This window comes from Rhinolophus sinicus, linkage group LG07 (genome assembly GCF_036562045.2).
Source record: "Rhinolophus sinicus isolate RSC01 linkage group LG07, ASM3656204v1, whole genome shotgun sequence".
Classification (NCBI taxonomy): domain Eukaryota; kingdom Metazoa; phylum Chordata; class Mammalia; order Chiroptera; family Rhinolophidae; genus Rhinolophus; species Rhinolophus sinicus.
In genome coordinates this window covers 109,010,573-109,037,420 of record NC_133757.1, presented here as the reverse complement: position 1 = coordinate 109,037,420, position 26,848 = coordinate 109,010,573, and the positions used below count along the sequence as shown (strand labels likewise).

Sequence of the window (26,848 nt, the reverse complement as noted above, 5' to 3'; positions counted from 1 at the left end):
GGCCACACTGAGAGGAGTGAATAGTGGGGAGAACGGGAGGTAAGGTCAGAGACGGCAGCAAAGTTCAAATCCTGCTTAGCTTTAAGCCAAGATGACGTTTAGCTTATCATAAGAGCAATAGGAAGCTCTTGGAGGGTATCAGGCAGGCGAGTGTCATGATCCAATTGTTCCCAACATCACTCGGGCAGCTGAATTTTGGCAGAAATGGATATATAAGAAGAGCAATTAGGAGACTATTCTAGTGATCTTGGCAAGAGATGATGGTGGCCCTGCAAGGAGGAGACACAGACGAACACAGGATTTATTCTGGAGTTATATCTTCTGGGACGTACTGATGGGTTGGACGGGGGAGGGGTGGTGAAGGCAAGGTGAAGCTCAAGGCTGCCTTGGTGCCATTTACTGAATTGGGGGAAGACTGTAGGAGAAATATTGGGTGGTGGCGGGGCCAGTGATGGGCAGGAGGGGTAAAGCAAGAGGCTATATTAACCTTGGATTGTCTATTACATATCCAAGAAAATATGTCAAGGAGGCAGTTGAACATAGAAATTTGGAGCTCAATGGAGAGGTCAGGGCTAGGTTTGTAAATTTGACAGTCATCTGGTTATTACTAATATTTAAAGCTATATGACTGGATCCAAGCAGAGTATAGTTGGAGTAGAGGCCATAAGGACAACCCACCACTGAGAGTTTGAAAAGAGAGAGTCAGCCAGCAAAGGACACTGAGAAAGCAGTCAAAGAGTTTGGAGGAAAAAACACAGAATGTGGCACCCTGGAAGCCACAATTACAGAATGTTCAAGAAGAGAGTATGCATCTCTATTGAATACTGTGAAGACATTACAAAAGACGGGGACAGAAACAGGACCAGTAGATGTGGTAAAAATAGAGGACGTTGGTTACCCTAAACAGAGAGATTTTAGTGAGTTCTGGAGCTGAAAACCTGTTAGGAGTCAACTGAGGCAAACTGAAAACTTAGCAGGCATTAAGTATATGATTTCCAGCTTGTTAAGTGAAGAATGAATTTAATTCCTAAGTTAAGTCCTAATCCTTAAGCCAATTGCAGCTATTTGGATGTCATTATATTTATATCAGAATGCAAGTATCATTCATATGCATTTTTCTCTTAAGAAGTAATTGTATCATCAGACGATATTGACTTTTAATTTTATCCACTAGGTTAACATGGGAAGTTAACAAACTAATAATCAAAATAGCATTTAAGCAAAGGTCCCATATGCTACACATGGCAGTCTGTAGAGCTCCAAGGAAGACACTGATTACAGTTACTATGAAATGTGGTCACTCTATAAAATAAAGTATCTACTGACAGAAGGAACTATTCCCTTTTTCTGTGTCACATGCAAATTGACAAAGATGATATCTAATACAATGTTATTTATCGAGGCTTAGAATTTTAGATTATATGAAAACCTATACCAAAAACATCATTAGGAATATTCTTTCATTGGAATTCCATAGTACTAGACAATATTAATTGACTCTTAAAATTTTTTTCCATATCTTAATTGAATCATTTAATGAATTCCGTAAGGTACATGTATAAATTTTCCATTTTTCAATGCTTACATCTAAATATCTGATGTTAGCAGAGTTACTAAGCCTATAGGTAAGAAATCTCAAACCTGTTTAGCTATTATTCTAGGCTTCTGTTCATTGCTCACTAACCTACATGGATTTTTTTATACTGTTTTTATTCACACCATAAATTAGGTTCCAACTAGTGGTAAAATGTCAACGTATACATTGTTAATTTAAAAAATAAATCCAGAAAAATTAGAATTATTTTAAAATTAACCAATAAACTACGATCCATTAATTCTTTTTGTGGGTTCCAGGGGGTGAGGAGAGGATATATTAGCAAGTAATTTTTATTTTTTTTAAATCACGAGGAAAAACAGATATATGAATTTTTCTCTCAAAGTTCTTTTCTCCTTCATGGAGGCAACACGCCTTAAAATGGAGGTTAATAAGCAATTAATGGCACAGAAAACTAATATTGCAAATGTGACAGTATAATATCTTGGTAAATACGAGAATTCTGAGAGCCATAAAATTAAAGACTTTGATATGCGTAAGATCAATAGACACGACTTATCACTATTTAATATGAGCTTTAATTTTTAAATGCCATGTTCCAATGAAAAGGTGTACTGCACAGGAAAACTGAAATTTCAATAAAGAATCAAGACAAAAGAAATAAACTTTATATTAAAGTACCTTTAAGAGGTTATACTTACGCAGCAACCTCTTCTTTAGACAATCCTTTGAAATTCACCTCCAGATAATGATCTATGCCATCTTTTTCTTTGATCAATTGAGACCTAAATGAAACAGAAAGAAATAATAAAGCACTGCCTTATCAAGTTGAACAGCTACCAAACATAAAATGCCACCAGGAGAACGGAAATATTCGTGGCATATTACTATCTATATAATAAATGTTTGGCAATAGTTATAGAGTTAATGTTATTGATCGATAATTTCAAACTTTTAATTTTTTGGAAGAGAAAAAGACAGAGAAGAATAGTTAACCTAGTGTGTAACCAAATAAAACACCAAACACATTAAAATAATCTGCATTCTTAAACACATGGAGCTTTCGCCTTAAAACTTATAAGATCCTCCATTTTACTCACATTGTTTCACAGTATAGTTTTCTGTTTGGCACAGAATCTTGAACTAAAAATACCTATTGGATACAAATGTGTAAAATTTATTTGTTCCAAGTATTACCAAATTTTGTTCTGAAATGCTGTTTGAGTATCTTTTTTTATTATTATTACACATAAAACTCAAATTATTATTAAAAGTTCAAGGTGCAAAGTGATTTTAAGAAGACTTTACTGAGAAATATATTACATGTGCAGTGTGTTCCTTCTTCACACCCCCTTGCACCTTTAAAAATAAGTATATTACTAACATCTTAAAACCATGGGAGCATGGAACTAAACACATATCTGTTTTTATTCAGAAGTTAATGCAGAACATTGATATAAAACTTTTTCTAAAATGGTTATGACAAAAATGGTTTTCTTCAGTAAAATAAATACAAGAAAAGTTTTCTTTAAAATCCATCTTACTTTAGGGATGTGAGATTGGCTATGTTTTTGCAAATGTTGAAAAGAAAATGTAACCTCAATCATGTAATCTTATGCAATCATGTAATCTCCAAATCATGAAATCTCAAAAAAGATAGAAAGACTAAGCTTTTTCAGACTTTAATATTCACAGTATTCAAAAGTAAATATGTGTGTGTGTATCAGTAATATAGTGTTGTATCAGTTATACCTCAATAAATATATATAATTACGCATCTATTGAAAAAATTGTTTTTCAAATTTTTTGAAAAGAAAATTTGATTTGCAATGATAAAGAAAAAAACTTTTATGTAGTCTAGGTGAATGTATTTATTTTGGTCCAGGGCCTTTGGTCTTTCCCAGAAATATTGAAAAGAAGATATGATTCTTCTCAGAACAAAGTAGTTCCATAACACTTTGATCATTATGCCTTGCAGGAATAGCAAAGTGTGCATATAAAAAATATAATTGAACCTAGCCATGCAAATTATATATATTGATTCATAATATGTACATTACTAAAAATCAATACAACTATAAATGCAATTGCTGAATAACCCAATCTTAGTTACTACTCAGAATGATGACAAAATACATCACGTTCTCTGTCCTGCAGTTTCTCGGCTACAACTCCAGCAGCTCGGTAGCCCCGCTCAGGCAGCAGCAGTTTGGCGGTATAGTTGCAGCCCCTGGGTCATTTCTGGGGCTAAATCATCTACCCTGCACATCTGCCCTGATATGAGACTGTGTCCTCCTTTCCCCAAAACAGAAAGTAGCACTTGGGACCTTATGGATTAGAAACCATTCACCGTTCATGTCTAAAGTTTTTGCTTTCTGTTCTCCACACACATTTTAAAAAAGGAACTGTATCTCCAAAGCTTTATAGCAACCATGATATAATTGAAGTAGGAAATAAAATGATCAAATGAGCCTTAGCTTGCTAAGCAAATATTATTCTTAATATTTGAATGAGATCCATTAATCTTTTTGAAATAGCAAATTTGAATGTTCTGGATATAACAATATGCTTTGGTTTTTAAACAAACTTTTATTTTCTTTTTCTGAGACATGCTATTGACATTTCTTACTGCAAGAAATCCATTCTATAGGAAAAGACATGAAAACCAGGGTCACATACCTTGGAATTGTACGGGGCGAGCATGGCAGCTTCTTTCTGGCTAAGGACGCAAGCTTCGGGCGTGGCATGGGCACGGGGGGCAGGGTGGTCATTTTGGACTACAAAAAAAAAAAAGAGAGAGCGAAATCATATTTTAAAGAATAAATTTTCCAAAGAATATTTTTAGACACTATTCAATCCACAGTCTGTCATCTGCGCTGAGAACGCCTGTGTGTGTAGAGCTAAAGCTGTTATTCAAGAATGATGCTCGGTGAGTGGATTCTACAGGTTGCTTCTCTCATTATTTTCTTCTACAATCTACCTTTTGGCCAATTTATTACTTGTCTGCATCTCTACCTTGAAGGAGAGAATCTGATAAATGAGCTGAAAATACAGAGAATCAGGAGCATTGGTATGAGTTTTGTTAAAAGACATGGTTGCAATTAAGAAGTGAAGATTTTTTTAGAACAGCAATAGGTTTCAAATGTTCATGCTTTGCTTTCCTTTTAAAACCAGTAATCGAACACTGCTCATATTTTGCTATTTAAAAAAAACAACACACGTTATCACTCACAGATAAAGGCTATCTATCCCTTAGAAATGATAGATGCTAAGAATGATTCTCAGCAAGGAGACAGCTGCTATGAGAGACACACAGCTACAATAGTGTAACAAATCGCTTCAAAATGTAATGGTTCAAAAAAAGATTGTTTAAGCCACCATTATTTTATTATCACTCACATTTTTTGTGGGTAAGGAATTAGAACCCGGCACAATGAGGAGGCTGATAAGAGCAACAAATAAAGCAGGGAACTAGAAAGCACCCAAGTGCTCACCGGTAGCAAAGGAATAACTAAGAGCAAAAGGAGAGAAAGTCAAAAACTTTAGGAGACATGTTGCGTTTTGATGGTATAGGGTCTTGGAAGTTATTGTAAAAACGGCGCCTTTTACTCTGATTGAGGAAAGAATTTGCCGGAGAATTTAGAGCAGAAGAGTGCCATAATCGGACCTCTACCTTTCCAGGATCACCCTAGGTTCTCTTTTAAACCTAGACTGTAGGGGAAGACAGGCAGACAGCAGAAAGGCCAGCTGAGAGCTTGCTGTGAAATGTGAGTGAAAGTGGTGTTGTAGGCAGAGGTGGAGGTGGAAAGACACACTCAGGCCTGAGCTGGAGCCACCTGTGGATGGCTGAGATACAATATTCCTCTGTGCCCAAAAGCCATAGCAGGGTGGTGGTGTGGGAGGTGGTGAGGGTGGCAGAGCAATAAGATTTGAGAACAAATCTTTTGAAAATCAATGTAGCAATAGACAGTCCTGCGTTGTAAAAAGATTGCTACCTTAGCCTGAAAATTTTTCACGTGATTAAAGAGAAAACCGTAATTCATCTCAGTCTCTTGTTTTTGACATAATAGATTCCTGATATCACCCAGATTAACAGCACATGATATGATCCATGAAACCTAATGTCCACCTATTTTTATATAGTTATAGTTTTAAGACACATGGTCTAAAAAGCAAATGTGAGTCCTCTCCTCCAAGAACATAGGAAACATATTACACGTCGCAACTTCCTAATAGAGTGACTTAATTCTTTTGTAATTTAAGGAGCCTATTTTTCTTATTAGATGTTATATTAACGAGTTGAGTTCCTTGGATCACCAGAACTGACTAAATGGCAACACTATGCAGAACTTGTGGTGAGAAGAGCATCGGGGGTGGGGGGGACCTCACGTACAGGTTTGAAGGGACGCCAAAGGCTTCCCAAATCCATCTCCTATGAACCTATTTCATAGAAGCTGTGAAAACTGGGTTCAGAGTCCTCTAATGTAACAGAGAAAACCTTGGTCATCTCAGTTTCTTAACACCGATCTGTCTATCCCTGGTGAATTTTGAAAAGGAGACAAGGAAACAATGACTGGCCTTGCTTTAGTCGGGGTTCCATCCTCTATGAATTAAGACTGCCCTAAGAGCCCCACTTTGCTTCCCAAGGGTAATGAGGCAGGGGTGATCTCTGCATTATTGTGCTTCAAAATGAGGAAGCAGAACTTGCAATTATCCCAAATACTAGGAAGATCAGGCTACTTAGAGACAGCAGGACCAGGCCCCAGAAGCTCTGATCCAGCCACTATATCCCATCAAAGCGTATATAAATACCCCCATCGCCGCAAAGTTGGGCTACCAGTATGTGATATAAGATATACCTATTTTTATGTTTACTTGGGTTAGATTATTTTTCCTATAAAATATAAACATCTAATGAAATCAAACGCAAATGTTACACATGGAAAAGAACAGGTCTCCTTTGTCACACAGATCAACTGTGATTTCTTTTTCCCCAAACTTGAGTATATGTTGCCAACCATTAAAGTTTCAGCTGACAGTTCCTTCATTTTGCTTTCCTCTGATCTGAGAACATTAGCAGCAGGGGCACCTTTACTCTTAAATTTAGTTTAATGTAAGTATTGCAAGCCCTGCTGGCAAGCCTCAAGGCACAAACTCTGAATGGGGGGTGGTCAGAGCTGAATGAGAAAGTGGGAAAAAGTTATTAACTGCATGTTGGGCAAAATATCTCTCAACCAATCTATGCTGGAGAGTTGAAAGTCCGAGTTAGGGCGGAAGTTGAGCAGGCTCCCTCTCTCCTCTGAACCCCACCTCCTCCTACCTTGTCTGTGCCTGTTGGGAAAGGGGATTTTCTTTTTCACAAAAGATAATGTGTACGTTGAAAATCTCCACATATAATATTTGAAATGCATCACACATTTAAATGGATTCTGGGACAATTTATTTTCTTATCTAAGAAATCATTATCTCTTTTATAAGTTCAGTCTTATTTATGCTGAATTTTCTTCAAGTAGAAAGTGGCTGTATCCTACCATATAGACACAGCTAAGGGGAAAATAAGTGAGAAAAAAAAGGCAAGCACGCTTAGGGGGCTGTTATTTCAGTCTTAAATTATACACCCAGAGTGAAGAAAGCGTTTTGCTCTTGGTTAAAGTGAGTTGTATCATTTTCCTGATGCTGGACAGTGTTCCCAGCTCCTAGGTGAGCTCAAACCACAAGGAGCAGGACTCACCGAGGCCTGAAGCGGAAATGGACACATCCCTACCAATGTCACTGCATCAGGGTTCCCCTAGCTCTAGACTGCAGAGGACATCACACAAGGTGGGTGCGATGGCAGGGAGGGCAGCGCTTCAGATTCAGGTGAGTCAGGGAGGAGAACAAGAGCTACTTTTCTGCTTGGTACCCACACAAACTTAGCCCCAGGAACTCAGGGTGAAGCAGTCCATTCAGGAGGGCCCAGAGGCAGCTCTCCAGTGCCAGCAAGGGGTCCGTGCTGCATGTGGCACCACCGGCTGAGACAGAGATCAAAAGGCTGCCTGAAGCCTTTCCCCTGCTGGTATTCAGAGGAGATTTGGTAGATTCTTTGATCTGCTGGTTGGCTCTTGTATCGGTTGTATTTAGTCTCTAAATTTGGACCCCACATGCAAAGACAAATGAGAATGGAGCAACACAGGATGAAAGGTTTGAGAGTGCTGGGTCAGGCTGAACCGTCCCATGGTGAGTTTCAATCTCTGGCCCCCAAGTAAAATTCTTCAAAGAGTAACTCTGTTGCCCACTGTCCCTGGAGAGAACTCTCATCAGGAAACACAAAGGAAGGGGAGTACTGTGTATACAGAAGCTACCACCAGGGGAGTGACTACGAGACTGACCACTGTCTCCAGAATTCATTCACCTCAGGGTAAAAGCTGAGATGTGAGAAATAAAGCCAATAAACCACAGCAAGCAAACTTATTATTTGTCATCAAGAGAGTTCCAAATAAATATGGTTTTACAACCACCAACAAAATCATTTATAAGCATTGGAACTTTTCATATTATCACCACAAGTTCTCTTACTATGAAAGTTTAAAGAACACTGCAGAAGAAACAAATATATATATACATATATACATATATACATATATATGTATATATGTATATATGTATATATGTATATATAAATATATATATACATATATACATATATACAAAATTATCCTCCTGAAAAGAATTTTTAAAATTCACATAAAGAAGTTTAGAGTCACTGTTTATCTTTGTCAAAATTTTTGGACACTTCTAGCACTCTCTGGTAGGTAAATAGATAAGTTGTTCAATAAAACAGATAGATTTCCTACACATGTCCTACCAACTGACATTTATTGATGGTTAAATCAAAATATAAATCAGGAAAAGTGAAGACAGGCCATGACTCATTTGACTTACATTTGGAGATTACTGCTGAAGATCTTTCCAGGCTTACAGACTTCAGCCTGAAAATCAGGAAGCAAAGAATAATAGCAAAGGAGAGAAGAAAAAGAGTTTAAAATTAATTAATAGAGTAACTCCTCTCCCTTCCCGGTATCATGGAGTAAGATTTATCCATACAACAAATACCAAGTACCTACTATGTGCTTAGAGGAGCTTAAAAAAAAAATCCCAAAGTAGAGGTGCAATGGGAAAAATAAACGCTAATTCAATGAAATGCCAATACACCTGAAATACGAATATGTATTGATATATTCCAATACACGTGACATTAGGAATAACAAATTGCTTTCTCAAACTTATGAGAGATGGAATTATCTTTACACAAACCGGGGGCATCTCAGTTTCCTTTCTGCTCCCACCTAGCAGTTCTAAACAGGCCTAATAATTTATTCCTAAATATGTTTATTTTTCCACTGCCCTAACAGGGTCAGGTGAACTGGGCAACGAGAAGAGTGCCTTTCCCTGCTCCTACTTCTACCTTTTCTTGAAGTAAAGGGCCTCAGGTGAGGAAGCTTGAGACGGAGTCTATGAACTGACAAGGGAGGTCTTTGGGGGTCAGGGAAGGCATTGCCTGGAAGAACAGCCCGCCTCTCCTAGAAGCTCTGAAAGTCCCGCCGGGAACCTCGTCCCAGAGTCACGAACCTCAGTGGACTGGCCCTGGGGAACCACTCTGGTTTTCTGTTCCTACGAAGCACGTCCCCCACCGGTGGCAGGTGCTGGGCGCGAGCGTTGCCCTCACTTCCCGCGTGGTAACGAGACCAGGTACAGCCAGCGCTGGGAGAGAAGACGCCAGGGCGTCTCCAGGGATACAGAGCGGGCGGGGCGGGCGGGGCGGGGTTAGGCTGAATGGGGGCTCAGGATTGGGCAACATCCTGACTCCTCGGGCACCGAGCCTCCTGGGGGCTGAGCGGGGGGCCTCCAGGCCCAGCAGGCTTGTCCAACAGGGCTGCTTTCAAAAGTCAGACCGCTTTCAGAAATTAGTTTACCCAACCCAAGGGCCTCGAATTTGCCGCCCTGCATCGTTTCCTTCATGGCCCGGCATTCTCAATATTTTGCAACATCTCTCTGTTGTCCACAGGACTGATGGAAAAAACGCCCAGTTTGCCCTTCGTGAACCCCAAGACTTAATGCCACTTTATTGAGCTAGATAAGTCACCCATTTCCTTCCCTCTTCCTCAGCCTCTGTTGCAGTCAGAACCATCTTTTCCTTTCCCCACACAAATACCTGCCCTAATTCTGTCTCCAGAAAGATAATCCAATTTCGAGTTGTGGTAAACTGAAAACTCAAGGTCTTTTTATAGAATCTCCCTGTGTCATATATATATACACACACACATATATAATACATATTATATATAATTTGTATATTACACATACATATTATATGCATATTGTACATATATACATGTAATATATATTATATATGTAGATATTATATATACATATATATTATTTATATATGTTATTTATAAGTTTTGCCCGAAACAGGTTTTATATTTACACCGACTTAATACCAGCCTGTTAATCTCACCCCATCGTTCCATCCCATCTCTCACACGGAAGTGTGAGGAAGCTCACTGCCTTGCTCATGCTGTCATGCACAGTGGACAACAGAGGGAGGCTTGTTGCTTATTCTCTAATATAGATGTGCTAGAAAGCCAGGCTTTTATTCATTGCCTACTGCCACACACTGTAGGTGAGGGAGCCAGCAATATTGCTCACATGAGTTATTCCGTTAACCATAAATCGGTTCTATAATATTTAGAGTATAACTATAACAACCATAACCACATTTTCATTCCAACCCCTAATTTGCTGTAACAAATTATTAAATTTTTCCACCAAGTAAGTTTACATTGTGTATTCAATCGATCATTGTGACTACCTGTCACTGAGCACCATTCGGTTCCCCACAGGAATAAGGCCCATGAATTCATCTCCCTGCTTTCAGCATCACCTGAACACAACGGCACTGTGACCTGTATGAACCCTGTTCCAGTCTTTGCTGCCTTTTCTTAGAAGCAGGTGCAGGAAAGCATGAGGCAACTTCAGACTGGCCCTGAATACCCAGAGACAACTTCTTTGGTCCTCCCTCAGTTGTACAGGATGTACTTCATCTTGAGAACAAAAGTTTACTATGAGCTCTTTTAATTATTTTTAGATTTAAGATAATATATACTTTATTTTTTTTTCTAATTTTATTTTTTCCAGCTTTGTTGAGGAACTATTGAAAAATGTAGTTGTGTATACTTAAAGTGTACAATGTGATGATTTGATATACATATATACATTGTGAAATGATTACCAAGATCAAGATAATTAAGACATCCATCACCTCACATCAGTAATTCTTTTATGTATGTGTAATAAAAATACTTAAGACCTACTCTCAGTACATTTCAAATATACAGTCTTTTATTAATTCTAGTCATCATGCTGTACATTAGCTCCTCAGAACTCATTCATCTTATAACTGTTTGTTCCTTTGACCTACATCTCCTCATTGCCTCTCCTCCACCCCAACCCTAACAACCATCATTTTATTCTCTGCTTTTATAAAATCAGCTTTTTTTTCCCCTTCAGATTCCACATATAAGTGATATTATACAGTATTTGTCTTTATCTGTCAGGCTTATTTCACGTGGCCTAATACCCTCCAATTTCATCTATGTTGCTGCAAATGGTAGGAAATCTTTCCTTTTTTATGGGTGAATAATATTCCACTACATATATATCAATCATATTTTTTTATCCATTCATACATGAAAGCTCACTCTGGCTATATACCCAGGAGTGAGAATGTTAGTCTTATGGTAGTTCTATTTTTAATTTGTTGAGGAACCTCCATACTGTTTTCCATAATGGCACTACGAATTTACGCTCCCACCAAGCGTGTACAAGGGTTCCCTCTCACGAAGGGATCTTTAATACTCCACAGGTCACATAGCGGAATCCAGCCTGTGTTACCAGGTCAAGCAGATGCAGATTATCAACCTACCTATTTTTAATACACAAAGTAGACAAGCTACTACAGAGTACATCAAGGGGAGCTGCAAACTTTAAACAGCACATTATGTATGACTAGCTAGTATATTTCATGCTTGTCTTGGAAAGTACCATGCGTGGCTCTGGGCATCCCTGGAGATAAACAAAAAGCTACCATGGATCAGCTGCCAGCTAACCCTACACCTCCCTACCCAAATAGTAAGTCAAAAGTAATCTCTGGGGGGGTTTCAGACTTGACAATTTTAGGCGTGATAATTCCTTGAATACTCCCATTTAATTCTCTGTGTTTGCTGCACAAAATAAATGCAGAATTAAAGGTTCATCAGATGGTAACCCCAGCTGTGCTGGTGTTCCTAACAGAGCCTTCTTGCTGGAGTAACCAGGCATGCAGCATCTACTGCCCCAGCCCTCAGATTCTGATTAAGAGAAGAAAAACAGAAGCAATTTGCTTTTACCTAGCAGGGATAGCAGTTCATTTTTATTTTCCAACTCAGTAATCTGTCAACTCTTGCTCTTTGCTGCAATTTAGTTTCCAGGAACCTTGATTATCTTACCATCGCAGAATATCATGCTGGATCACTGCACTGACATGTCGGCTAATAAAACCTGGAGAGCAAGAAATAGCAGGTACCCTCCATGCCTGGGTACTATAAATACTTGCCAAAAGGAACGATATGCATCTCATGAAAATAGAGGAGTCTTTCACTTCAGTGAGGTTATAGGGTGGCTTAGATGGATAGATACTCCAATGTAAAGATAATTTGTTGAAATTTGTACATTCAACCAAAATGCTTATATGCGTATCTTTGAATTTTGGAGGTTGATCTGAATTATGGTCTCTGATCTCGTCTGCAGCTGTGTCCTACCCTGAGAAGATAACTGCAGTTCTTGTTTTCTAGCCCCAGGATTTGCCCTGATATCAGCCCTTCCCAAGTATGGTTCACAGCTTCACAATGATTCTGTGAGCCTCTGATATCATTCCAATGAGCTAATTTTTCTAAAGTTAGCCAGAGTTTATTTTTATTACTTACAATTAAAGAATACTAATTTACACAATATTTAAGAAAGTATTAAGTGATACAAGATAAAATTTAATTAAAAACACAATTTAGTAGGCATTAGTTATAGATAACATCAATTTTTCACACTGAACATTTTTAGAACGTTACATATTTTCTAAAGTAAGAATGGAAACTCTAAGTTTCAATTAAGAAATTATATTAAAGAACACACGCTATTCCATTTATTTTTCTATGGCTACATAGAGATTTGAAATTAGTTTTAAAAATTGAGGCAAAATGTTCTACTTATGTAGTGTCAAATAATGGTGTGTTTTGACCTGGCTGAAAATATTATAAAACATTGTTGAGGTTTAAATATTTTCTATTTGTAGAATAAATCAGGTGGAGAAATCTAGTCAATATTTATCGATCTTACATAAACAGTGCACTGCACTAGATATTGTAAGGTAAAATAAAAAAGCCATTTGCTTATTATGCTTGCAGGTAATAATTTTTATACTTAATTTAGAGTTGAAAGCATTTTTATAGATTTTGCCAATATGTATAACACTTGCAATTGTCATAAGTGTTTTGCAGTTAAATAAAACACCTCTTAAATATCTTTTAGGATTCAATCAAATGGAATCAGCTAATAGTTTCAAGGTATGCGTTCTCAAATTGTCCCTTTGTTTGGCAAGATTTTGTGGAACGAAATGGGAGTGGAAAAGGAGACGCAGCAGACTGCAGACATGGTACTCAGGCACACCGATGTTAGGAGAAAGCTGAGAGCCTGGGAAGTGATTTCCTTAAAATAATCAACATCTAAAAAGCCTGGAAAGTCTTCAATACCTAGCTTGAAACCTAAGCTACTTTGTTTGACATCTAATGTATATTTCCTTGGTTTTAAATCTAGTTTTAGGTTTGTTTGTTTTTTCTCAATGTATATTAACCACTTTGTTTTTAAATCGAAAGTATACAAAGAACCAACTTTCTTTTATAATTTGTCTTATAAACATCAGTTGGTATTGAAACATTAGTATTTGCCCCTTTTTTCCCCAGCATCTTCATACTTTTGGTTCTTTATGATGCAATTCTATATTTTTCTCAGACTTCTAAATCTGCTTATTTTAAAAAGGCCATTTGAACTTGAACATACATATATGCTTTATTGTTAATTGTTCTCATTGTTTTGTGCCTCCATACAATGGGTAAATCTATAATGGCAATGTTTTCTATAAGTAGAGACAAATCTTCACAAAGCAATATACTTCAGCAGTTATCAGGTCTCTTGAAACATTAATTATATGCATACATAATAATAAACATACCGGGGGTGCCAAAAAATGTATACACGACTTGTATTCATCTTTTGTTATTGGTATATATTGAGTATTACAATTTTAATAGATTTTTTCCTTTCTTAAACTGTGTATACATTTTTTGGCACTCTCTGTATATATGTATATACTTCTATTCAGCTACTTATATGTATACAAATACCATTCGAAGATATTAAGAGGCATATTAGTATTTTTTCAATGTAATTCAGAAATAAAGTGTCCCATTTTCCAAGGACAAAAATCTAACTGTGTATATGCAAGGGTAATTCTAAATCCAGGAACAACAATATAGAATATTATAATATTTTCAAAGACATTATAAATAAGATGACAATTATCACATTTGGAAATATTCTATTATAACTTCCAGTACAGTCTCACGGGGAAACAACTTTTAAATAAGGTATAAATAAAAGCTGAATTAGATATAACAGACAGAAAAATATGGAGTAGCAGTCCTAAACACTGAATTTGAAAGTCTAAATCCATCCATCCATCCATGCATCCATCCATCCATCCATCCATCCATCCATCCATCCATCCATCCATCCATCCAACCATCCATCCATCATTTCATCAAGCCATGTAGTGTGCTGGGATAGGAATATAAAGACAAGTCATGTCCTCAGTGAATTCACTGAAGTAATGACAGACATGCTTAAAGATACAACTCCTTCTTTGCTTTCAAGCTCTGTGACCCATCGGTACCAGCACCGAAGATAATTAGACTGATGTCCTTGACTTCTTAATGGCCTAAGTCCTAGACCATCCACCACAGTCTGCCTCCCATTCTACTCCCCAGTCTGTTCTTAATCCTCTATGCTCCTAACTCAAACTCACAACTCAGATCTGACTCTTTCTTCTTGGGTACTGACCTTGGCCCCCAGGCATTCACACCCATTAGTTACCTGCCCCCAGCCAGTTGTAAAACCACTGATTCCAAAGGAACCTGGTACAGCACAGACCATCATGGCTGATACTCCTCCCTGGGTCATCCCAGCTGCGAGGATGGCCATAATACCATGTGACAAGTGACATCACACTGGGGACCATGCAGCTACCTAGGACTGGGTGGAAGTTTAGCAGTCGCAAGACTTCACAAGGGGGATAGTGCCTAGAATGGGATTTTGTGTCTTAAGAAATGAGTAGACGTGTGCCAGTTGTACTAAGGGGATCAGAATGACAGAGAACCATGGCTTGCTTGATACCTATGAATTCTGGAATGCAGAGACAAAGAGCTGTAGAAGATGGGCCCAGCCCCAAAGCAAATACAGCAATATAAAATTTTGAGCTCCAATCATGACAATGAAATATTGAACACATGATAACCTATTTATTAATTTAGTTACTCAGAATTATAATTGGAATAGATGTTGATTTTATAGTATTATAGTTAGGACATAGAAGAATTATGAATATCCCTCAAGAAGATGGAAATAAAGTCACAATTTGAAAATAAAATTAAAAAGCAATCAGTCCTTTATGGCTGAAATTGGTCACTTGCAAGAACATTCTACAAAGAACCTTGGTCTATCTGACTCCAAAGCTTTTCCCCTAATTCATGCTTTTAATTACCTTTCTTCTGATCCAATGCTTACCAAGCAAGATCATGAGTATAATTTTCTTCTGTATGTAGAAGAAATGGATGGAAAGTCTGTTCCATTTAACTGGCATGAACATTTAGATTCTATGGGAAATTCTCACTATAATTTAACACTGGCATTTGATGTATGTGTCAGCATGTATGAGCATGGTTACTTTGGGTTGAAGCCTTTACTAAGATCGATCACTACTGTTATGCTGCAGTCATGTTTACAGATCTGCAACACGGGGAAAGAAGAGGTCTTAGACTAGTGTGTGCCATCCAGAAAGAGCCATTTTATGAGGGTCAGTTTAGTGACCATCGACTCCTCTTAGAATATCTCTACCTTGACCCTCTTTATTACTAAAATAATTATGGGTCCATGTGATTTAGTAAAACTTTTCAAGTGCCGTAAGAGACCATAAGAGAAAATGTTAGATCAACGAAACTTAATTAATAACCTAGCTAGGAAATCAGAATTTTGGATATTATAAACTAAAGGGTTAAAAAATAATAATTTCACTGGTTCTATGAACAATTTTAGCAGCAACATCTTCATAGTTTTTCTGGGATAGTCAGATGATTGAGGATATATTATCTGTTGCAGTGGCCATGATAATGCACCTCACCAACCACTAACTACAGGGAGTTTAACTAAACTGTGTTTTGAAATTTTTTGTTCTATGTTTCCCCTGGTTCACTCCCAACCAATGATCGCGTGCAGCAGGGGTACTGAACAAACCCATTCCTGAGAGGGCTATTTTGTCTTAAGGATTCATCTATAGTTTTCCCAAACCATTTCCTAGTCTAGGGTATTCCACTTCTCTCTCCATTTTCTTTGGGGTCAAAATTGCACTATAGTGTGATGGTTCTCTTAGCCTTCTCCATCTTCCTGCCTATATTCTCTCACACAAGCATTTCCTCAAATAAAATCATTGCATATTTACTCCATATTTGTGTCAATTCTTGAAGGACCCTGACCAACACATCTGACAACTTTTCTACAATATCTTCAGTATTTTATGTCATAATATAGAAGGTCAGAATCCCAACTGGGCTAAACCTCCCAGTGGGGAGAACACTCAATGACATATCCTCTTATTCATTTTACCTAGATGGAGAAAGGGCCTGAGAAAAGAGTCCACTGCCACATTGGCATTGTCTACTAGTTTTCCTGAATGATCCGAAACCTGGAAGAAGCAAGACTGCTGACACGAAAGTTTACATGAGAGTTATATGAATGGATTACTTAGACTGGACCCAAGCTAGAGTGGACAGAAGAGGTGCTTAATAATTAGATATAATTTCCTGCTCAGTGGAGGTAATTTGTCCCAGTGTTTACTCAATGATTTATGAAAAACATGATCATATTGGTAGAGACAGAGGTTACAGATGGATAGGCACAGTAACAAAGATTTACCCTCATAAAGGATGACCAGGTCTTTGCTACCGCTGACAGCCCATTCTGCAAACAGCAGTGAATAATCCTATGTTCCTGGTAGGATACCACACGCTGGAAGGGCCAACCTACTAGCTGGTAGCAAGTTGGTCATATTATACGCCTCCATCATAGAGGGGGCAGAGTTTTGTCCTAACTAGAACAGACATACTCTCTCTATATATAGATTCACTTTCCTTGTTGCCTATGCTTCTGACATCAATATCATCTATGGACTTATATAAAAATGCCTTATTTATGGCCACAATAAAAATGCTTCTAGAGATGAAGTAAAGAGGTTTGTGGATACTCATGGATTCACTGCTTTTATACATAACCTATTATCCAGAAGTACTTGACCTTACAGAAGAAAACAAATGAAGACTTAGAGCTTCAGCTGGGACACTACCTTCTAAGTTTGGGGTATTGTCCTATAGGATGCATTGTGTACTCTGAACCAGGAATCAATGTATGATTCTGTTTCCCAAAGCCAGGATATGTGCATCCAAGAACAAGAGGTAGAAGAGAGAGTGCTACTGCTTGAGATTACACAAAAAATCCCCAAAATTACAAAAATGTACTTCTTAGCAACACAACTTTAGGATGTGCTAAGTTAGAGTTCTTAGTACTAAAGAGAGAAATAATTCTACCAAGGGACACATTTTGTTTCCACTGAATTGGATGCTGAGTCTGCCTCCTGGTATTTTGGGCTCCTCACAGGGGTCACGGTATTAGATAGGATGATGGATCCTATAAAATGATGAGTTGATTTCTGCTTTTTGCAACTAAGATCCTGATAATGCTCTACCTCTTCTGACTATCAAGAGAAAGGAATACATATGGACGAAACCCAGGAGAGTCCTGGAATACCTTCCAGAACTCTGTGTCTAATGGTTAAAATAATTAGAAGTCAACAATGATCTCATACATTTGGGAACATCAAGGAATTGTATGCCCTTGGAATGAATTTTCAAGTTATTCCATCAGATAAAGAAACTGATCAGCAGAGGAATTAAATGGAACAAATGGAAGAACATATAAAGTGAACAAGAACAATTATGCACACTTATGTATAATCATCCATGACAAGTGGCATAAACAAATGAACTTGCATCTACCCAAAATATTAAGATGAGATCATACCAGAACTTGAGGGAGAACAGATATTACCAAGCGATCTTGGACTTGAATCTAAATGCAGTAACTAGTAAGATTTTTGGTTGACCCCTTTTGGGGGTGGAAAGATTATCATTTTGGTTATGTAAAGAAGATTTGCATTATGGAAGATACTGAAAATATTTAAAATATGCAAAAGTATGGGGATAATGGTTTATGTTGATATTGGACAGAGTAGTAAATCTTAGTGGGGATTTGTCATTCTTTTTGGTCACCCAGCATCTGAAACTTCTATCTATGTTTGGGTAATCTTGGACCCTATGAAGAGTCCATTTCCAGCTATGTAAGTTCAATATACCAGAAAGTTACTTTCCCAGACTCCTTTGCAATGAACATGTAGATACATTGCTGGTTTCAGCCAATTAGGCACATTTGCTTCAAACTTGGAACCAGAAGTGAGTTATGCAAACACGTGATGATCATGCAGAGAATGGCAAGGCTGAAAGCAATGGTAGCCATTTTGACCAGTTTTCAAAGGCAGCACTGTCTAGGGCCCACGGCCAGCATTGATGGAGTTAGAAACCCAAGGTCGGGCATCGGTAGCCTTAAACTCTCTGTGGCATGAGAGTATTCACAAGACCAGTTACGAGACATGCTTTTGGGTATTGCTCAAGGCTTCATATTTGGTTTCCAGCTCTGGGAATATTCTGTGAGGGATCCAATATGATTTTAATAAAACTGTATCTGCGTATATTAGCCAGAGTTGATTTCTGCTCTTTGCAAATAAGACCCTGATTAGTACTCTACCTCTTCTGAATGGATGATTTGAGAGACTTTTGACTCTTACAGGTTGGGCTACAGGATGCTGCCCTTGAGTGCATTCAAGGCCAGCACCAACCTGCCAGATACCCTACTGTTTGAGCAATGGGTATCAGGCCTGTGCATATTTAGCTCTGCCTCTGCTGTGGGAAGCTACCCACAGATGTGCAGAAGGTACTCAGTTCCGTTGTATTGCTTAAGTTCCCACAACTAATAAACCACAGACCTGGTATTTATTCAGACTTTCTGCCTCCACAGTCCTTGCTCCCAAACAAGATGCTCTACTGACTTGGATTAGTTTTCTCTCGCAGATGGGAACGGTCCCTTTGAAGGTGAGAGGTCTACTCATGAATTTTCCCAATCACATCATTAATATAGACTTTATATCATTGGCTTGACTACCACCTACTGACAGATGCAATCATTTGGATTAGCAAGCTACGTTTATTATTGAAACTTCGAGTATCATCCACCCCAACATCCTACACATTTCACGTCATTAATGTGCTGCTTACATCTCTGCGCTTGCCCTGCAGCTGTGTCTCGTGTACTAACTTCCTCTTTCTAGAAAGAGCAGCCTGGTCTCGGCACTCTGTCCAGCGTGGATTCCACCACTGGAATCATTGCTGCTTCCGATCCTGCCTTCTAAAACTCCTGGTGTGCGTCTCTCGTTGATCAGGTTGCCCTTTGCCAATTCCAACTACTGGACTAGCACAGAAATGCACGTAGAAATGCATTGCATTAACTTGGGTGATTAGAAGGAAAACTTAGAGGAAACTTATTAAATTTCAAAAAAGATAATGACTCCAGAATTCCTGAATATTCCAGTAAGTGATTCTTCCTTTTTTTTTTTCCTTTTTTCCTGCAGCCCCAATCCTTTCTCTCTTCTGATCCCACAAATGCTTTTGAAAAGGTAGGTGGTTTTGTGGAAAGAAGAGACCCTTAAAGGTGCAGAAGAGAGCAGACTAGGCTGTTTTAACTGAATAAGAGTTTATCACAAATAAAATGAACTTACTTTATGTACCTAATTTTGCACCAAATTCAGAGGAGGCATATTTTTGTAACAGCAGAATCCTGCTGGGTTGATGATTCCTGCTGGCTTCCTAACAGATGAAAAAAAAAAAAAAAAAAAAAAAAAAAAATGGGTGCCTCACTTGAAATACATAATAAGCCTAGGAAATTCTCCAAAGTACCTCTCCTTGTTTTAAACATTCAGATTGCATGATGAGCTTGAGACAGCAGGGCTGTTGAAGATCAAATACACTACCACCGGAAGCATTGTCAGTTGATAGAGCTCATCGCACACATCATTCAATACATCAATTCCAGAAGAGCACATTAGTGCCATCTTTCACGGCTCCAACAACAAGCACATCGGACAAAGGGAGAGTAAGAGTTTTTCAAGAAATGTGATACCCTAATTGTTTATTTCAGTGTTTCCATTTTCCCCTTCATCACCTTTTGTTGACGAGAGAAAAAGTTGAAAATTGTGATAGAAAATTGATTATGTTTTCTAACAGCTTATTCTTCTAAAATATTGATGAAATTAATAATGAAAACATTTTTCATTTTTTCCCTGTTAGTGCCATCAAAACTATCTAAGCAGATGATTATTTAATAAAGTAAAGAGCAATGCATATTGTCAGTTCATAAGAAGCTGCAGGCACTAAAGAGGGGATATCAAGAGGCTTGAGAACAGCAGTAGGAGGTCATCAGGTGAAACACAGAGCTGTAAAAATCAACTCTCATGGGTGAACTAAGCATCAGGAAAAGTAGCCCATTGTACAAAATAGCTTGTAAAAGTGTTGCCTCTGACACTGAGGATTGTGGTTATAAAGACCCAACTGTATTTTTGGAAAATTGTGCCAATAATCAATTCCACTGAAACCTAAGTTGCCTAGAAGAGATAATGTCAGGATAAAAACAGCAGATGGCACTGGGTGAAGAAGAATTTGCCAAGTGCCCTTCAGCCGTCTGCAGAGAGGCTGGGCTGATGCCCACGGCCAGTTGCAGTTCTCTCACTGCAGTTGCAGTGACAGCCCTAGAGCAATGCAATCCTGCAGGTGGTCAAAGCCTGGCAGCCTTGTCTTTACAGGACATCTGACTCCTCCCTCATTCTGTGTTGACCTGTGGACTTTCTATGATTTGCTTTCAACTGTGAGGTAGGAAGTTACACCCTAAGTAACGGTCAGGATTTATTGCCTTGTCAAATACAGATTGGAAAATAAATTTGGCAATCTGGTGTATAAACTAGTATTTATAAAATCTGGGTTAATGTAAATCAGTTTCTACTTCCTGATTATTTCTTGGCGAACTGGTAAACATTTGTCTCTAAATCTGCAAAGCTGTAAACTAGACACTGAGCTAGTGTTTTCTACCAAAGACTGCCTTCCCATGAGATTCGATGGAGCAGCTTACTTCGGTATCTCTTTCTACCCAGTGAGCATTACAGCCATTCAATTTGTCTATTTTTCCAACTTGAAAAGACATAGGAATTATCTAAATTAAGATAGAATTTTGTGCTTCGACTCTGCAAAATTCACAAAATTACCTATCATATATACACGAATATACATATATATTACATGAATTTCTCATATAAATAGGTAATATATATTTAGGAATAAAATTATCTCTGTAGAAATGAAAAATTTATAAGTTGCATCTTTTCCCTTTATAATCCTTTACAAATAAGAAGGTATAAATACTTATAAATTTTAATTCAGACCTCAGTCTTCCCAGTACTGTATCTTATACTTTGCTGGCCACATTAACAGACTGATTTTTAGACCAAGGTTTTGAGAATATTTTCAGATGGGAATCTTCCAATTCTTTCAATTCTTCATCCCAAGTAAAATTATGAACTATCAGCTATTTATTCCAATATTACTTTAAATTTACCCAGTAATGCTAGTCATGCTATTGCATACCACTCCTTATGTGCTGAAAATATGGTGCTAAAGAAGACACATAGATCTCCAGTCTATGGGCTTTTTGGCTTTACATAGTAGTGGGGTAAATGGGAAACAAATAGCAAATAAATAAACAAGATGATTTCAGTGCTATGAATAAGATAAAACAAGGCAATAAAATTATAGCAGTGTGTGTGTGTGTGTTAGGGGATATTTGTTTAGACTGGATCATTAGAGAAGGCCGCCATGTGAAATTGACATTTGAACTGACATCTGAACCAATGATGGAAGGCAGAAGTGAGGCACCAATCTGGGGAAAGGGCATCATGGGTAGATGGAATAGAACAGGCAAAGCTCCAGAGGCAGGAGTAGAGTTGGGATGTTGGCATGCAGCAGATGGCAGACTGACAATTCAGTTGTCTCTCTATGACTGCCTCTTTCTGGTGCTCACACCCTCCCCTTGAGTGTGAGTGATATCTGTGACTTGCTTCTAACCAATAGAATATGGTAAGAATGATGGGCTGTCACTTCTGTGACTATTTAATGTGATATAAGACTCTATTTTGCTAGCAGAATCACTCTAGTCTTTCTCTCTTTGTGTTGCTAGCTTTAAAAAGGCAAGTTACCATGAATATTATGGCCACCAAGAACCCAATGCTTCCTAAATCCACACCAGTAGGGAAGCAGAAGTCTCCTTAATTGAGAGTCCAAATGAGAACTCAGCCCTGACCTTTCGATTATAGCCTTGCGAGGCCTGAAGCAGAGGAACAAGCTCAGCCCCGATCCACAGAAACTATAATACTCGTAGATGTGTTGCTCTAAGTTGTTAAGTTTTTAATAATGTGTTACAGAGCACAGGAAACTCATACATGGCCCATGGTCAGAATACACACTTGCCTGGAGGGTAGTGATCCAAGAAGAGAGAAAAATGTATGCGATAAGGTGGAAGGGTGACTATCTAGAACCTTAGGCCAATGTTAAGTCTGGTGAAAAAGAAGAGCCAAGAAAAATTTGAATGCAGTTTACCAAATCCTAGACATTTGGATTCAGCAACTGGAAGTATAGTGATTCCTTTATTGAAATGGAGAAACTGAAGAGAGGTAAAATTGGGTTTCTCAGGTGGAACAGAGAGAAAGTAAATAGAACCATAGGGTACTGCCATTTTGACACGTTACATTTGAGATGTCATTGAAACATTCAGGGAGAGGATGTCAAGGAAGCCATTGAATAAACAGGTCTGGAACTCAGTATTAGTGATATATGTTTGGACATAACTGGAATATTAGTTGTAGTAAAAACCAGGAATGGGATGAAAACCATTGAGGCAGAAGAGTTAACATATAATTTAAAACATATATAAATATATGAACATTCTTATGACACTGAAAATAGAGAATTTTGCTTTGTCAACATTAAAACCAGTAGGCTATTATCATTACACTCATTAACATTTATAAAATAATATTGAAATGAATACTTAGTATTTGCTTAAACTTTGGAGAATGGGAATGATGCAGGTGCAGTAAAATTGAGGCTAGCTGGAATCCCACCTCCGCCTTCTCTGTGGTGCTCCTACCTGAGGCAGGCTTTCCCATTTCTCCTTCACCACCGCCCCTGTTTCCATTTGAGCAACAGATCTGACCCTGGAAACCTATTCTACTAGTTTGCCTTTACCCTTTACTGGTTTTATGTGATCTCTTGCTTGCAGGCTTTCTGCCATTAGTTATACTTGTTTAAATGGCAATTTTAATTTAGTCGTTACAAATGATTACTTCCAAAATAAAATTTCAAATGGGATATATTTAAACTGCACCCTTTCTTATACTTTAGTTGTACTCATGCTAACATATGACAGCCAGTTTAGTATCATAGATTATGTTTTGAGAGTCAAATAAATTGAAAATAATAAACTAAGGGTCGACAAAGGTGTGGCTGCTTAAAGGATACAGAAATAACCCCACACTGAGTTTTTACTGTAGGATTTCTCACTGCTCCAGAGTGACTCTTATTTTTCTTTCATGAGTGAGAAAAACCTGGAGCTCACTAGTGCCTCAGGCAAGTGAGTTTGAAGGTCTTCTTCGAAACTGAATGAAAGATAATAATAAAAATCTAGGTCACGATACTATTTATTCTATAGAGGATTGTTTAAACTAATGTTTTAAATTTAAGTCAGGACAGATTTTAATATATGATTCATACCATGCCTATCAGATATTCTTAATGACTGCACACATTGTAATCTTGTTTCGACTATTTTACTTTGAGGAATTTTCTAACATCAAGCAGTACAGGCATTAAATTATCATTACAAAGATATCAAAACTTGCTTCATTGCATCTAACTATTTCTCAAGACACAGGTATGCTGTGTGGGTCTGAAAGCCTTAGAAACTTCAATCTACCTTTTCAGAGAGAATGAAAACAAAAGGTTTCTGGGTTTTTTTAAAAAAAGAGTAAAACAGAATGGAAAAAGTGGCAAAGGAGAAAGGACCTAGTCTGATGCACGACAAGGAAAGTTTATCCTCAGAGAACCAAAAGTAAGCCCCAGATAGTTATTACCAAGAGCACAGACCCGTTAAATTTTGTAATAATTATTTAAAAATATAAGTGAAAAATGAGAACTAAAAAGCAAAATTCTATAAGATGGTGAACAATGGGGAATAAAAATAATTATCCATAGTGAATATGTTTTTATAGGAGACATTAAGCTCTATTGCATATTAGCTACCTTACAATAAAATCATTCTAATTTCTACTATTTAGCCAGTAAACATATTTGGTATTTAAGAGTATAAAAATGAACTATATTAAGGGTTTACTCTGAAACTTTCTTCTCCTACCAATTCATTCATATAGTTGATCATGAACACTGGTTCCATATGAAGAAACATGTAGCAGACCAGGAGTGAAATTAGGACCAAGTCAAAGTGAGCCCCCAAAACTCTGAGATAGCTGCCCTGCTAATAACCAGAAAATAATGAAAACAGACCAAAATTGCATTGTTTGGTTAAAGACTCCCCATACCAGGACTATTTGCAAGACAAAAATATTTAAAGAGGTAGAAATACCTTGTTTGAGTTATGTTAGGATAAGAGTTAGTGTTATGTTAGAATAAATATTTGAGTTATGTTAGAATAAGAGTTCACATTTGCATACCGTGAATTTACACAGGCCAGGACTGGATTTTCCAGCTGTCAGATGAGGGACTTGTTTACAGTCAGTACCCGTACCCACCAGTGAGGATGGAATAGGAAACCACTTCTGATTAGTACCTGAAAACAAGGAGAGTGGGGCACGGCAACAGTACCTGGCTGGACGTCTGGAGGGAAAGGTGGATCATGAGAAGAGGCAAAGGATTAACGAGAGGAAGGACAGATTTCAGTCACAGTTTAATGACCAAAAAATTACACAGAACCACCAACCAACTTCCTCATAAAACTATGCCTAATGGTCTCGAGGAGGTTAGATAAATGTAAGGACTCTTAGTTGCAAATCAATTTCGTAACTACCTGTGGCTCAATGGAAGTTTTCTAGGTAAATGAAGACATACAGTCTAAGTTACAATTGAGAAAACTGAAGTTCTCAGAGATGAAATGATCACCCAGCTAAAGGTGGAGGCAGAAGAACACAGGCCACCCAACTCTGACAAAATAGTCCTTTCTCCATCTCACTGCAAGGGCAACATGTCACCTCTCCTTTAAAGACAAGGTGGGTCATCGAAATTCACAAAGAAGCCTCAAACTGCCTTTTCAGCCAACATGTTCAACTTCCCCCCTAGTTAAATCAGAGTAAATCAAAGAGAAATCATATGACATCATTGATTCGAGTTTTATCTTATTTCCTCTTTCATTTCTCACGGAGTTGCTAATGAGCAGTGAAATGGCCAAAAATCAGAAAAGGAGACAGAGCAAAGGAGAAAGAAAATCCACAAAGTGACTAATAAGCCCCAGTGTAACGGCATTAACACTAGCATATGTACCTGGTGCAGCAAAAACAAACAAACAAACAAACAAACAAAACCTTCACCACATGTTAAAATCTTAAAGAACCCAGGTAAATTTAGACCTTGGAGAATAGTTTCTCCAGAACACAGTGACTTGCCAGCCTCCCACAGAATCTGCTGACGCTTATATGAAATGGAGGCACTATTCCCCTTATCACAAAGGTAGTGGTAACCAAAAGTAAAAATGGCCTTACTGCTGATTGTGCCTGTACACTGGACAAGTCTAGGTAACAGGCGATCTTTAGACTGGGAAGAGAAAAGAGACATGTTCTTGCACACTCACATGCACATACACACACACACTCCTGAGAAGTAATCAGTCAATTCCCTTCTGAAGAGCTGTCATTCTACCCACACCAATGTTTTCAAAGCCCAAAGGGTCCAAATCCTGGAGAGTGTTTTCCTGAGGTGGCTGACTTATGCCCACTGGCTTTTCTGGGCTCACATCCTCACTGCTGCTGTGAGTCTCTGTGGCCAGCGTGGAACCCATGAAGATCTTTTATCTCAGCCCCACCCTCTCAATCCCAGAATCCCACTGGTCTTTAAAACCATTTCCTCCCATCCTTCCAAGTGCCTGCCAGCTCCTATGACCCAGCCTGTCCCTGAAGTTGTCAGCCATTTTCTCCAGGCTTATTTCCCCTGCTAAGAAGGACAAGGAAACATTTTCCGACCCTAAGAACAATGGAGAGAGCGGCTGGAGAAGAGGAAGAGACCCCCCCAGAAGGTCCTGCCCATATATCTATAAAACACACCCCACTCCCCTACAAAAGTGAGTCTTCTGGTGGCTTATCTCCTGTGTCTATGAGTATCTGTCTCCTTCTTGGCTGTTTTAGGTGCAGATTCTAGCAAGAGTGGGCAGAATTTAAAAGTAGAAAATTGCTTACTTCTCCAAATAATCCATTTCTATATGTTGCTGTTAAGTTACAGGGATTTTTATGGTTAAAAAGCTGTATATTGACCTATTAGGATTGTGTGGTGTAACTTGGTATCAACTCCATTAGCAGAAAGAAAGGTCCCGGATTTAACTTACCAGGCAGACATGGTAATGTTTCAGTATTCAGGCCTCTCAGGAACATGGGCATAGGGTCAAAGAAACCACTGTGTGTTTCAG

The 26,848-nt window shown here is 38.1% G+C and overlaps 1 protein-coding gene across 3 annotated transcripts in view; it reads right to left on the bottom strand.

Annotated features, from left to right (window-relative positions):
* The window catches only part of TTC29 (tetratricopeptide repeat domain 29), a 360,428-nt gene that overhangs the window by 166,720 nt on the left and 166,860 nt on the right, over positions 1-26,848 (bottom strand). The window contains exons 1-4 of one of the 3 annotated variants that reach the window (XM_019730722.2): positions 9,164-9,298; positions 8,477-8,523; positions 4,235-4,332; positions 2,257-2,340 (exon numbers count right to left, since the gene is read on the bottom strand). In XM_019730722.2, the coding sequence (XP_019586281.2) occupies positions 2,257-2,340; positions 4,235-4,326 (176 nt within the window). In that variant the 5' untranslated portion in view covers positions 4,327-4,332; positions 8,477-8,523; positions 9,164-9,298. Of the gene's footprint in view, positions 1-2,256; positions 2,341-4,234; positions 4,333-8,476; positions 8,524-9,163; positions 9,299-26,848 lie in introns of those variants that run through there. The other 2 variants (XM_019730723.2, XM_074338461.1) reach the window with 2 other exon arrangements.